Here is a 14,850-nt window from a genome sequence, read left to right as displayed (position 1 = left end):
CACCTAACACTATGGGCAATTTAGCATGGCCAATTCACCTAACCTGCACAACTTTGGACTGTGGGAGGAAACCGGAGGAAACCCACGCAGACACGGGGAGAATGTGCAAACTCCACACAGTCAGTCGCCTGAGGCGGGAACTGAACCCGGGTCTCTGACGCTGTGAGGCAGCAGTGCTAACCACTGTAGATGAGGGTATTATGGATTATGGACAAGGACGGTAAATTGAGTTAAGATATACGTTTACAATGATCTAAAAGAAGCAGTACAGACTCATGGGGCTGAACCCCATGCACCAATATTTCAAAGTAGAGAAGTTAATTTTTGGGCAATATCTTGAGCTTCGCGTTAGAATTAAATAAGGCAACATTACAACAGTAGTGTAATGATTTCCACATAGGGATTAAATCTTATTTTAAAGGAGTATAATGTATTAACCAAGCAGTAAGTCTCTGAAGATATAATGAATGTTGATAACATAAGCTTTTATGTCATTAGGGATGCGTTTTGTTCCAAGGATGGGATTTCAGTGACAGCCACTACTAAGTTTAGAATGATTTGAGTAAGTAAGGTTGTCATGCCGACACAAACTTACTAGTTCCATATTCTTCCTGTTTTTAACTTTTTTTCTTATATTCATATAATTATCCAATGCCCTTTTGATCTCAACCTGTATCATGTCACAGCCTTTGAACAGACCATAAGTTGTGCAATTGGAAGGACACATGAAATGATGGAGTAAATGACGCTACCACAGCGTCAGCAGCTTCCCTGACAGTAAAAAGAACTTGAGGTGAGTGGGAATTTGCAGGGTTTGATGTGAAAATATTTGCTGGGCCAAAACATTTGCCCAGTTTACAGAAGGGGAACTTTTTTTTTTAAAACTGATGGCAGAGGATATCATGCTGAACTGAGATTCTGGCTTGCACTCCTGCTACAGTTTTAACTGAGATAATCAGGCACTAACAATGTAACCAAACATCTCTGTCACAGGAAATAATAAAATCAATTATGGGGCTGGATTTATCAGAACTTGTATAGGAACAAGCCCCCATACTGAAGGACTACAAGTTAATCTTTGTGGAAGAAGCCTATTGATTGGTACCTGAACCATGAAATACTATCTGGCTGCATATGGATTGAATATTCACATCTGTGTCTGTAAGAAACATACTATGGAATCATAGGAATTTTTAAAAAATCTAAGGTGAAGGAGGAAATAAGAGATATGGACAGTGAATTACACTTGGTCAATTGATGCATTTTTAAAAAAATTCTGTTTTTGGCACTGACACTGGCTAAGCCAGCATTTTGTTATCCATTGTCAGCTACTCAGTGAAGGCTGGGGCTGTGCCTTCACTTTGTACTGCAATGGTCAGGTGAGGGGGAACGATAAGTCGACACAGAGGAAGGTTGTCAAATGACTTTGAAGTGCTTATCTTTTTGTAAACTGCCAGATTATCAAAGAATTAAAAATGTGCAAGAATCAGGCTGAACATTATCTCAATTTGTTTCTCAGGATCATACATGAGCTGAATCCTTTGCCTCCAGTATCATTTTGCTTCAGTAACAGTTAGGAGATCACTAGTTCAAGTCCCACTTCTGTATATAATCCAAATGACACATTAGTGCAGTACAGAGGGAGTTTTATATATTGGAGGTCGTATGTTCTGAGTTGAATGTTAAACTTCAGTCAAGCCTGTTCATTCATGCAGACAAAGTGGATCCCAAGACACCATTTGAAGAGTACTGACTTATGTCTGAACCAACAGTCATTCCACAATCAAAACAAATTAAATGGTTATTAATTTCCGGTATACACCCAATGGACCAAATGCCGTTCTTTTGCACAGGCTCATTGTACCTTGCTTGTCCAAATTAACTCTGGTGCCTGCCTATGTTACATCAACGTTTTTATTCTCTAATGGATCGTGGCAATGATAGCTGGGCTAACATTCAATGCCCATCCCTGACTGTCCTCGTGGTGGTGGTTTTGAATGGCCTTCAGAAACAGCTGCAGTCCATGAGGTGGTGGTATGTCCATAGTGCTGTTAGGGAGGTAGTATCAGGATTTTGGCCCAGCTACAATGAAGGAAGCGATGCAGTTCCAAGTAAGGATGGTGAGTGGTTTGGATAAGAACCTGCAGTTGCTGTTGTTCCCATGTGCCTGCTGTTCTTGCCCTTCTGGCTTTGGAAGGTTCTGTTGAGGGAGCCTTCATGAGTTACATAGTTGACGTGGCTGCTACTGTGGTGAAGAGACTGAATGTTTAGGTTGGAGGATAGGGTATCGACCACGCAGGCTGGATGACGCCAAGCTCCTGGCATGTTGTTCACCCAAGCAAGTGGGGAATATTCCATCACATTCCTGACTTTGGCCTTTTAGATAGTAGGCAGGCTGTTGATGAGTTAGTCACCTCAGAATTCTCAAACTCAGCCCTGCTCTGTATTTACATGGTTGATCCAGTTCAGTTTCTGGGCAATGGCACCCTGTCAGATGTTGATAGAGGGGGCTTCAGTGATTCTAGTGACATTGAATATCATGGGGCAATGGCTGATCGCTCTCATTAGAGATAGTCACTGCCAGGCACTTAAAAATAATGAATTGGTTATAGAGTACTGTGGGACATCTAAACATGACAGGCACTACATAAATGCAAATTATTTCTTTAATTGGTGCCCTGCAACTCTGAGCGAGCCATCGGGATTGTGTTACATGTTGACTTTAATGTCTATAAAGAGTCGTTGTATGCCCAGTGCTGTCAGCCACAGATTTTCTTAATATAAACCTGCTGTAACAGGATCATAAATCCCCTTTAATATTTCTGGAGCTTACTACCAAAAGATGCAGAAGGGAGCAGTGGAAATTCAGCCACATTAACAATTCAAAAATTATGAATCATCAAACGCGACTGTAGTACAATCACAGATTGATGAGAGAAAAACATTTTAAAATTAAAAAGTTATTGCCCACTGGCATATTCACACAGGAAAAGGCACCTGAAATGCCAGGTCTCCTCTCATAAAGATCTCTGAGCCACTTGATTAGATTACACCATGTAATCACTCCCAGGTAACCATTATTCTATCAACAGTAATATTTTTCTTTTAGTCACACATCTCAACAACAATCGCCAGTTCTGCTGTGAGAAAGTACTGAAAAGAACCAGAAAAGATCCTGATTTTACCCAAACATTCACTAAAGTACGTAGATGATAAATAAGGATGCAGGGGAGGGAGCAAAGAGGATGGAAAACAAGCTAGGGGTCCCTCCTAACATGCATAAAATCTCATTCTAATAACTTCCCCAGACTCAACTGTAGGCTATTACCCACTTGCAGGTGCATGATTTAGGAGACTTTATGGAAAAAAAACACTTCTGCGCTGCTCAAGAAAAGTGGAAATGTCTCAAAGAGATGTTTTTTTAAAATTACACTTAAAAAATCACCTAGGCGCAATTATGTGCTGTTCGATTGCTTTTTTACTGTTATTTAGATTTTAAAACTGCAAGGACTGATATCATCGGAGGATTGAGCTTGACACCAGGCAGAGCTGAAATAACACACTTAAGGTGAGCCCCATTAGATTAATGACTGCTTCTTACGTGTTAACTTAGCTCCCTTCCTGTTACAGCCAGACACTTAGTCATGCTGGTACCTCCAATGACATCACTACTCAGAGTTTTGGACAAAAACATCCAGGAATGAATAGAAAAAAGAAAACCTTCACTTGGACCATTACTCTCTCTGAAGAACTGCATTGCTGGATCGTGTGTAATTGGCACCTCCTGAGATCAGGAAAGGTGCTATTAAAATGCAAACTCTTTCAGCCAAGGGTCAGCTGTAACACTTTTGCCTGAGGCAAAGGGTTGGGGTTCAAACGTCACTCTAGCAGGTGCCATTTTTGGGATGCAATGTTAAATCCCTTTCTGTTCTCGCAGGCGATGTGCAGCATTATCATGCAGAACAGCAGGGGAGTAATTTACATGCTTCCTACAACAGAGACTACACTTTGAAAGGAGTATTCCCTCAGCTATGTACTCACTGGAGGTGAAAGATCATATTAACTGCAGGGTATTTTTAGACTTGGTACTGCAGCAGATCACTTAGTCAAATGAAGCAATCCTTCAAGGGCAAGACTTGATTTTTAACAAGTCCTTCCCGATCCTCCTTCCAGGCCACGCTGTTTCTTTGAGTGAAGTACACAAATGGAGCTTGAAGACGGTCCCAAAGGTGACAACCATTCTCCAACTGGGAGTCTCAAGAGGACAGATGAGGCCTGGGTTAAACCTCTGATCCAAAAGAATACATTGCTGACAATGCAGCACTCAGGCAATACCTCGCTGGAATGTCAATGATGCTTTTTCTGCTTAAGTCCTGCAGCAAGACTCGAGCCCACAACTTTCTAAATCAGAGACAGGTGTGGTGCTAATTAAGTTGTGGTTGACACACTCAAGTCACTCAGTAACATCAAAGACTTCATTGGCAGGCCATCTGCAGCCACCTTAAACATTCACTCCAGCCATCATGGCATTGTACATTACAGTACCTTGCCGAGATTTCCTTAGCGACAACTTGCAAACCTCTAACCCTGAACATTTGAAAGGACAGGGATAGAAGGTGCATGAAAGACCATCACCTTCAAGTTTAGATCCAAATCACACAACATCCCGAATTAGACATATAACTTCATTGAGTTATGTGACTTCCTGTCACATTCAGGAAGTGTGACAGTATCCTAAAGTCACCTCAGTATCACCACAATCACAATGGCAACTGGGATAGGCAACAAATACTACTCTTGGAAGTGATGCCTATATCCAGGGAATGAATAAAAATTAAACATTCGCCCTCCTAGAACTCTGGTTAATATCTAGCATTCTGTAAAGCTATTTTATTAATTGGCAATCTGATGGGCCAGCCATAAAATCCATCAGTCCACAAAGACTAGGTTCTCTCTCCCTGCCTTCCCCACACTCCAAAAAACATGTATGATTCTTGATCTGTATTTGAGTAACTTCCTTGAAGGTTGATATTATTCTGTAATTGAGGGTTACAAAGGAACACTCAAGTCTTACCCACAATCAGTTGGTTGAGGAAATGGAGCCCTATGACCACTAGGCTACTGGGACAAACTTTACCTTGCATTTCTAACAAAACTGTCAAATGCCTGTGGTTTCTGCATCTTTACCCTTTAGTAATATAAACAACCAACCATCTGTGGAAATAATCCTTCCCGAATTGCTTGGAGATACAAGAACATTTAGACGAAAGAGCAATGTTAGGACTTCAGTAGATTTTACCAAAAAAAAACACAGGTCAATCATTTTCTCTGCATCTCTAACACCCACTCCCCCCCACCCCAAGTGTATTTCTTAAATAAATCACGTCACTCATACAAAACTTTCTCACCCACAGCAGTCCATCCATTTGACGTATTGGACAGTTTTAGCCTCGTTAATCAGAGATTATGAGGGGGTGAGGTAATGAAGTTGGCCATTTTCTTTCAAAGTGCTGCCGTTTATTATGGTGTCTGTCACAAGCTTTTCCTTGCATTAACCATTTCGCAAACTTAACTTATCATGGGTCCTGATTAAAAGAAACATTCACACAGTGGTCAATTGGCATTGAAAGCCTCAACTGAAAATGCTGCTTTTCTGAAAAAAAAAAGTTATATCAACAATTAAATTAGAAGAAAAACATTCAGAACTTGAATCAAAGCCATTAAAACAACCACATGAAAACAAATGAGTGCTGATTGACAAAAAATGTTTCATAGAGCTTGGTATTTGGGCAGAAACTTCCTTTTGGAATTAGTGGTTTATGGCACAGCCTGATAATACTGCAATGGCTCATTCATGGAGTTTATTAAACCTTCTTGTGAAAGAATTTTCTGGGCGCGTTGAAGTTGCTCATAGCTTAGTTAATTTTACAGCACTACTTAATTTTAGAGATGGTTATTGTTCCTGCATAACAGCTTCTGCAAAGTGTATTCCATCCCCTCTTGCCTCCTCCCACTTGTCCTGTCTCAATTGTATCTAAATATGAGTAACATGGTGGTAATAACATAGACCTCTGCAGATTATCTCCTGTACTGCTACATAAAATCCATTTGAACTACTGCTTTGAAATTTAGTTATGTGAATATCAGCAACACACACTTGTGTGGAATTTCCTTTCTGTCATTTTCAAAGAGGCTACTAATTGAACTGCCTCATTAAAACAGTGAACAAGGAATTCCAAACCAATGAACAAGGCCTGATTGCCAGAGTATTTAAAGATTGGGTACCCCGGTCAACATTTATAGAGTCATAGAGATGTACAGCATGGAAACAGACCCTTCGGTCCAACCTGTCCATGCCAACAAGATATCCCAACCCAATCTAGTCCCACCTGCTAGCACCTGGCCCATACCCCCTCCAAACCCTTCCTATTCTTATACCCATCCAGATGCCTTTTAAATGTTGCACTTGTACAAGCCTCCACCACTTCCTCTGGCAGCTCATTCCATACTCATACCACCCTCTGCGTGAAAAGTTTGCCCCTTAGGTCTCTTTTATACCTTTCCCCTCTTACCTATGCCCTCTAGTTCTGGACCACCTCCATCCCAGGGAAGAGACTTTGTCTATTTACCCAATACATGCCCCTCATGATTTTATATACCTTTATAAGGTCACCCCTCAGCCTCCGACGCTCCAGGGAAAACAGCCCCAACCTATTCAACCTCTCCCTGTAGCTCAAATCCTCCAACCCTGGCAACATCCTTGTAAGTCTTTTCTGAACCCTTTCAAGTTTTACAACATCCTTCTGATAGGAAGGAGACCAGAATTGCACACAATATTCCAACGGTGGCCTAACCAATGTCCTGTACAGCCGCAACATGACCTCCCAACTTCTGTACCGGCATGGTGGCCCAGTGGTTAGCACTGCTGCCTCACACCGCCAGAGACCCGGATTCAATTCCAGCCTCCAGGGACATGGATAGGATAAATAGGCAAAGTATGTGGGCGGCACGGTGGTCAGCACTGTTGCCTCACAGCACCAGAGACTCGGGTTCAATTCCCGCCTCAGGCAACTGTCTATGTAGTGTTTGCACATTCTCCCCATATCTGCGTGGGTTTCCTCCAGATGCTCCGGTTTCCTCCCACAGTCCAAATATGTGCAGAGTGGGTGAATTGGCCATGCTAAATTGCCCGTAGTGTTAGGTGCGGGGGTAAATGTAGGGGAATGGGTCTGGGTGGGTGCGCTTCGGCAGGTCGGTGTGGACTTGTTGGGCCGTAGGGCCTGTTTCCACACTGTAAATAATCTAATCTACTCAATACTCTGACCAATAAAGGAAAGCATACAAAATGCCTTCTTCACTATCCTACTTACCTGCGACTTCACTTTCAGGGAGCTATGAACCTGCACTCCAAGGTCTCTTTGTTGAGCACAACTCGCTAGGACCTTACTATTAAGTGTATTAGTCTTGCTAAGATTTGCTTTCCCAAAATGCAGCACCTCGCATTCATCTGAAATGAACTCCATCTGCCACTTCTCAGCCCATTGGCCCATTTGGTCAAGATCCTGTTGTAATCGGAGGTAACCTTCTTCTCTGTCCACTACACCTCCAATTTTGGTGTCATCTGCAAACTTACTAACTGTACCTCTTATGGTCACATCCAAATCATTTATATAATTGTCTTTCAGATATTTATCAATTTGGAGCAGGTTTAATGTGAACCCGGGCCTCCTGATTCAGAGGTAAGGATAGCACATGCTGTCACAAGAGCCCTAACATGTCTCTCTCACCTACCACTGCCAAGAGACCAGGTTACAAGATAATACAGACACTTAATCCTAACCCAGATTTTCAATATCTCCAGACTCAAATTTTCCCAATGCTATAAGATTATTTTTAAAAAAAGGACCAGACGTAGGCCATTCAGCCCATCAAGCGTGCTCCACCATTCAATCAGATTATGGCTGATCTGATAATCCCCAACTCCATGTTCGTGCCTTTTCACTATAATCCTCTATCCCTTTATTGATGAGAAACCTGTCCAGCTCAGCCTTAAATATAACGAACAATCCAGCCTCAACAACAAACTGAGGAAAGGGATTCCACAGAGTCACTGCCAGAGAGGAAATGCATCCTCATCTCTGACTTAAATGATGTCTTTAGTCTGAGACACTCCCACGAGCAGAAGAAATCGTTCCTATCCTTGTCAAAAGCCCTAAGAATCTTGCATGTTTTGATGAGGTCACCTCTAAATCTTCTAAATTCTACTAAGTACAGGCCCAACCAGCTCAACCTCTCCTCATAAGACAGACCGTCCATTCCTACTATCAACATAGTAAGCTTTCTCTGGACTGCCCCCAAAAGAAGTGCAAATTTCTTTAGATAAGGGCCCAAAGTTGTTCACAGTTTTCCAGCTGTGGTCTGACTAGTGCCTTGAATCATTTTAGCAAATTCTTCTTCTTTTGTGCTCCATTCCCTTTGAAACAAAGGCTAACACTCCATTTGCTTTCCTGCTGAGCTTGAATGCTAGTTTTTAATAACTCATGGATTAGGACTCCAAAGTCCCTCGGTTTTCTGGCTTTTCTGCAGCTTTTCTTCATTTAAATAATATTCAGCTCCACTACTCTTCCTCACTTGTTCTATCTGCCATGATTTTGCGCACTAGCTTAATGTCTCTATCTCTTTGTGGTCCCTGCGCCAACTTTACCACTGGCCTACACAATTTTTTTTTAAAAATGTCATTGCAAACTCTCTTTCCTCATCTGAGTTATTAATATGTTATGAATAATTATGGCTCCAATCCCTGTAGCACACTACTAGGACATGTTATCATCCTGTATCCCCATCTTTTGCCTTCCATTAATTTGCCTTCTTTTCCTCTCTCCATGCTAATACATGCTATCTAGTCTCCTATCTTCCACCTTCTGCAATCTTACTGTATCTGATCCCATATTCCAATTCAAATTCCCTCAGCCATCACTCTGCATTGACTGTTTCATACTGGTGTCCAATCCAGCAATGTACATCCGTACTTTCATGTCGGGAGCCTTACGTTTCCCTAGTGATGTAATCTCCTCCATCTCTATAACAGGCTTCATTCCTTTTATCCTTTTATGGGACATGGGAGGAGACAGTGACAAAGCTAGCATTTGTTATCCATCCCTAAGTGCCCTTGAACTGAGTGGAGGGGCTTACTGGTCCATTTCAAAGGGCAGTTAAGAGGCAACCATATTGCTATTGGTCTGGAGTCACACTTTAGCCAGACCAGACAAGGACGGCAGGTTATCTTCATGAATTGTAGTTAACTCCACCACTTGCCAGTGGTGGGATTTGAACACATTCCCAGATTAGGGTTTCTGGTTTGGTGATATTACCACCGTGCCATATCACAAATTATCAGTGTCGCCCCATTAATGAATGTATTCTCAGCTGCCCAAACTCAGGAATTCCTTTTCGAACCCTCTTTGCCTCCCTAATTCTCACTCCTCCTTTATGACTTCTGTAATATCTATCAATAAATCTTGTCAAGCAACTAGCCCAAAATACCTTTATTTAGTTCAATGACAAATTTTGTTTGGTAGTGATCTTGCGTAGATCTGAGGAACTGAATTTCAAAGCACATGCTTTAATTGTTACTTCCACGTGATATAACTCTTCCTGTTCACTACAGAAACTTAGGTTTCATGACAATAGGGCACCGAGAAGCAAATTAAATATATAAATTAATCTGAAGCAGTTCCCATTATTCGATTTGCAATGATTATAAAAAGCGAATATCAGAATGTTATCTTTGCTTCAGTTAGAGTTCAATTCTGGCCTCAGAATAGTCACAGTCATAGGTGTACAGTCATTGTCGAGATCTACTGAGTAAAAGCAAACTGGTTTATAAATGTCTTGTTCAGTGCGGAACTACCAGCCAAATAACTCATGTCCCAGTTGCAAATTAAGCAAGAATGAGAATATTGGCACTCTAGAAGTTAGCAGATTGTACTAAAATGGATTCATGTCTGACTCTCCCATCCTCATCACTCTTTCCCCATGGTGGAAGCTAGACAGCTGAAAGGCAAAAACACATCCTTCTGAGACCTCGTTCTGAAGCACAGATGAAAGACGGCAGAATTGCGCTTCTCCAATCCTGCGTCAATTCCATTTTCTGGCACCACAGTAACCTGGGCGCAGATGGTGCTGGCATGCAGCACGTTCAGCTGTGTGAGGTGTACACAGCTGTTGGCATTTTCGCACAAGATCTCTAATCTAACAGGCAAAAGTCAAACATTAAAAAAGCTTAACTTATGCATTCTCTCAAAACAAGCCTTGAAATTAAGTTTACTCACCAGACATGAAGCTGGGCGACTAGAAACCAGGAGTTCAGTGTGTCTGACAAATTGCATCCTGCAGTCACAGAAACAAGGATTCATTTTAGTTTGCCTAGCTTGAAAGAAAACATTAGAGAACCTAACTTTGTGTTGTCCCTTACTCTGAGTAAAAAGGGACCCTCCCCAAGAACAAACGACAAAAAATCTAGTTATGACTGGCTTTCTGAGCAAAGAGCAGGATGGGTGTTGCCTCACTCCAGCTACGTGGTTTTGGAAAGGAGATTCAGAAATAACTAACAGCCTCTTTATGCTAGAAAAAAGATTGGAAAAATTACTTAAAAAAAAGACAGGAAACCACAAGAGCTGTCACAGCGATAAGTGCATAGACCAAGTATAATGCCACATTGATTAAAACCTCGAGCCCACTGTGTTACCAAGTATATCAATGCCATCGCAATGGACACTGGTAATCAATAAGGACCAGGTATAATTAAAAACCCTCATATTTCTGCTAGACAATGGTATTAAATGCTTCCCAACCAAGGTGGGCTAGATGGATTTAAGATGCATATCAGCCATGGTCCAGCAAAATGACAGAATGGCCTCACAGAGTTTAATGGGTTATTTGCCCTTCTCTCTCCTGTATGGAGTCTAAGTTTGAGTGTCAAGTTTTGCTGCAGTATGACTCATTGCCCAGATTTAGGCGGACACTAAAGTAGCGTCACTATGAACAGCCAATATGGCTCTTTTGTAAATTACCCAGGTGTCATGGTGTGAAACACATTCTTCCATAAACAGATCAACTACTGATAAAAGTGAATTCTCTATAGAACAACTCCATTAAAGCTCAACAGAATGCCAAAAGGCCCTCCTTACTAGCAGAGAGAAGACCACAAGATATAGGAGCAGAATTAAGCCATCCAGCCTATCAAGGCTGCTCCACCATTCAACGATGGTCAATGTTTCTCAATCCCTTTCTCCTGCCTTCACACTGTAACACTTGATCCCTTTACTAATCAAGAAGTTGTCTCACACACACAGTCTTAAAGATACCCAATGACTTGGCCTTCACAGCCTTCTGTAGCAATAAATTCCACAGATTCCCCTCCCTTTAGCTGAAGAAATTCCTCATCTCCATTCAAAAGGGTCGTCCCTTCACTCCGAGCCTGTGCCCTCAGGTCCTAGTCTCCCCTACCAATGGAAACATCGCCTCCACCTCCACTCTACCCAGGCGCCTCAGTATTCTGTTAGTTTCAAAAAGATCCTTCCTCATCCTTCTAAATTCCATCAAGTACAGACCGAGTGTCCTCAACAGCTCCTCACACAAGCCCTTAATCTCCAGGGTGACTCTTGTAAACCTCCTCTGGATTTCTCCAAGACCAGCACATTGTTCCTTAGGTATGGGACTCAAAACTGCCCACAATATTCCAAATGCAATCTGACCAAAGCCTCAACAGTGCATCCCTGCAACTGAAATCTATCCTTTGCAAAATGAATGCCAACATTGCATTTATCTTCCTAATTGCCAAGTGAACTTGCAAGTTAACCTTAACAGAATTCTGAACGAAGACTCTTGCGGCCCTTTGTGCTTCAAATCTCCGAAGCCTTTCCTTACTTAGAAAATACTGCCCGCCTGTCGCAGGCACACTAACAGTGCAGCTTTAGGGCTAAGTGTGCTCCAAGCAGAGATTCAAACTGGCAATTTATCAATTCCATATCTCGGGTAATAGTTGGGGATTAGTGAACAAGTGAGTTTCTGGAGAGTATTTTGTAGATGGTGCACATTACTGCCACTGTGCCAGCAGCAAAGGAAATGAATGCTTAAGGTTGAAGCTCAAATCTTTGAACGCAAATTTAAATCAAAATGGAATAGAATATTGATCAGAAAACTTCTAGCTTATTTCAAATTGCTTTGCCCTTGCTGCTCTGATGACCAAACCTGTCACTATTACCAAAGAATCTGAGGGATCTAGCCCTGTGTGAAGTTTAACAATTTTAATGTCAGGTTGGTGCTCATGGAGGAGGCTGTTAGAGTGACTGAAAGCAGCAGCAGAGTCCCTGAGCTAGTGAAAAGGACAGAATAGCATTCTTTTCAGCTTTAACCTGTGACTTGCTGGACACAATCATGTTAATTGGATCTGGAAGGCACAATGCCCCAGTTCAACTGATTGCAGACACACATTCGAAACCCTTGGAAAAGCAAACTGGTTGCTGAGATTAGACAGTGGAGAAAAGCTGACACCTGTTAAATGTACCTCAATAAACACTGTATACTTCCTATTTCAGGGCAATGCAGAGATGACACTAGCTTCTAAGTGTGCAACGGATTTGGTTTTAAAATATTCCAGCGATTTTCAAGTGCCGACACTTGTGCTTACAGCTCAGTTTCTAGTAGCTACTGTGGAGTCAGTTTACTTTGCTTTGAGTCAAGACTCTTGTTTAAACAATCAAGCATATCAAATAGCTGGGGCTGGAGAGAGAGCTTTAAGCTATTTAGAAGGGGGTGGAGTTTGGGAGGGGAATACAAACTTTCTAAGTAAGAGGGCAGCTATTGAATATTGTCATCCAGAGTGGGACAGGAAGGGACAGAGGGTACAAGCAGAAAGTCAGCAGTAGACTGTATATGAGAAAATGGTAAAAAGGCAAGATTAATAGTTCTTTACTTAAATATTTAGAGTATTTGGAACAAAATAAATGAACTAATGACACAAGTACAGGTTAATGGACCATCAGACCCATTATGATTATTATAATTGTTACAATCTCCTTATAACCATTAAGAGGATATCAAAACTGGGAACTAAATATTCAGGGGTGTGTCACTTCTCGAAAGGATAGGCAACAAGACAATGTTGATGAATCTTAGTATAGGATGGAATACTTATGATAGAGAGAAATGCTCTTCGATCAGAAGGTATACAACATTTGATAAGAAATAAAGGAAGGGAAGCAGTCTGTCGGCTTTTGAACAGTAGGTAAATGATGGAGACAATGATGGCATGTAACAAAGAAACCACATTAACCGTGGGTGAATTTGATCTTTCTATAGATTGGGTTAGTCAGACTGGCAAAGGCAGCCATGAGCAAGAGGTCATAGATGGCAGTCAGTATAGTTTTCTCAAGAAAAATGTTGTGGATCAAGCTACTTTAGATTGGGTGATGTGTAGTGTCACAGTTTTGATAAATGTAAATTACAACATTTACAAGGCATTTGGATAGGTATACAAATAGGGTAGGGTTTAGAAGGATATGGACCAAATGCTGGCAAATGGGACTAGATTAATTAAGGTGGCTCAGTGATTAGCATTGCTACCTCTCAGCGCTAAGGACCTGGGTTCGATTCCAGCCTGGGGCGACTGTCTGTGTGGAGTTTGCACATTCTCCCTGTCTCTGCGTGGGTTTCCTCCAGATGCTCCGGTTTCCTCCCACAGTCCAAATATGTGCATGTTAGGTGAATTGGCCGTGCTAAATTGCCTATAGTGTTAGTTCCATTAGTCAGAGGGAAATGGGTCTGAGTGAGTTACTCTTCGGAGGGTCGGTGCGAACTTATTGGGCCGAAGGGCCTATTTCCCCACTGCAGGTAATCTAAACAGTGACCAAAGCATGTCAGAAATTAGCATTCAGTTTGAGAGGAAGAAACTTAGCTCTGAAACTTAAATTGGCTGCTGAACTTAAAGAACAATAATTGCAAAGAAATTAGGTCAGAGCTGGCTGGACTGGACTGGAAAAGGACTTTAGCAGCAAAGACAATTGAGGAACAATGGCAGACAATTAAGAAAGTAGTTCATGGCTCTTAGCAGGAATATTGCTAAAACTATACAAGGCACTCATCAGACCACTGGTGGAATATTGTGAACTGTTTTAGTTCAATACCAAAGGGAATAAAAAAAACAGACTAGAGAAAGCTCACTCAGTTGATCCCAGGTATGGAAGGACTGTCTTATGAGTAGGTTGGGCCTGTACTCTTGGAGTTTAGAAGAATGAGAGGTGACCTTATTGACACATGCAATATTTTTTAAGAGGACTTCACGTGATAAATGCAGAAAGGTTGTTTCCCTTTGAGGGTTCAGGACATAGTCCCAGAAAAAGGGTTCACACCCATTTAAGACAAAAGTGAGGAGGAATTTCTTCTCTCAGAAGTAGTTAATCTCTGGACTTCTTTATTTCAGAGGGCTGTACAGGCTGGGTCATTAAGTATATTCAAGGCTGAGATAAACAGATTTTTTTTTAATCAAACAGGGGACCAAGGAATAGAGAGGAAAGTGGAGTTGAGGATGATCACATCAGCCATGATCTGACTGAATGGTAGTGGAGATCCAATGATTCAACAAAAAAAATTACTCATCAATATTTTATAATTTCAAAAAGGCATACATCTTGTCAAGTGCACATATATTTACAGAAGGAGAACTAATAATATTCCAATAGCTCAAAACTCTCAACCCACATTCTCAGTGGTTTAATCAAACACTTTTTATGTTACAAAGCAACTCCAAAAAAGGAAGAGAAAATTTAAGCGACTTTTCCTGATCTTATT

At 41.5% G+C, this 14,850-nt stretch overlaps 1 protein-coding gene across 1 annotated transcript in view; it reads right to left on the bottom strand.

The window, feature by feature from the left end:
* The window catches only part of LOC132822815 (ubiquinol-cytochrome-c reductase complex assembly factor 1), a 127,898-nt gene that overhangs the window by 85,847 nt on the left and 27,201 nt on the right, over positions 1–14,850 (bottom strand). Inside the window, exon 5 of the mRNA XM_060836169.1 lies at positions 10,332–10,389. Within this exon, the coding sequence (XP_060692152.1) occupies positions 10,332–10,389 (58 nt within the window). The remainder of the gene's footprint in view (positions 1–10,331; positions 10,390–14,850) is intronic.

This window comes from Hemiscyllium ocellatum, chromosome 15 (assembly GCF_020745735.1).
Source record: "Hemiscyllium ocellatum isolate sHemOce1 chromosome 15, sHemOce1.pat.X.cur, whole genome shotgun sequence".
Taxonomy (NCBI): Eukaryota; Metazoa; Chordata; class Chondrichthyes; order Orectolobiformes; family Hemiscylliidae; genus Hemiscyllium; species Hemiscyllium ocellatum.
Note: the sequence above shows the minus strand (reverse complement) of the source record. Positions and strands in the feature narration are given on the sequence as shown.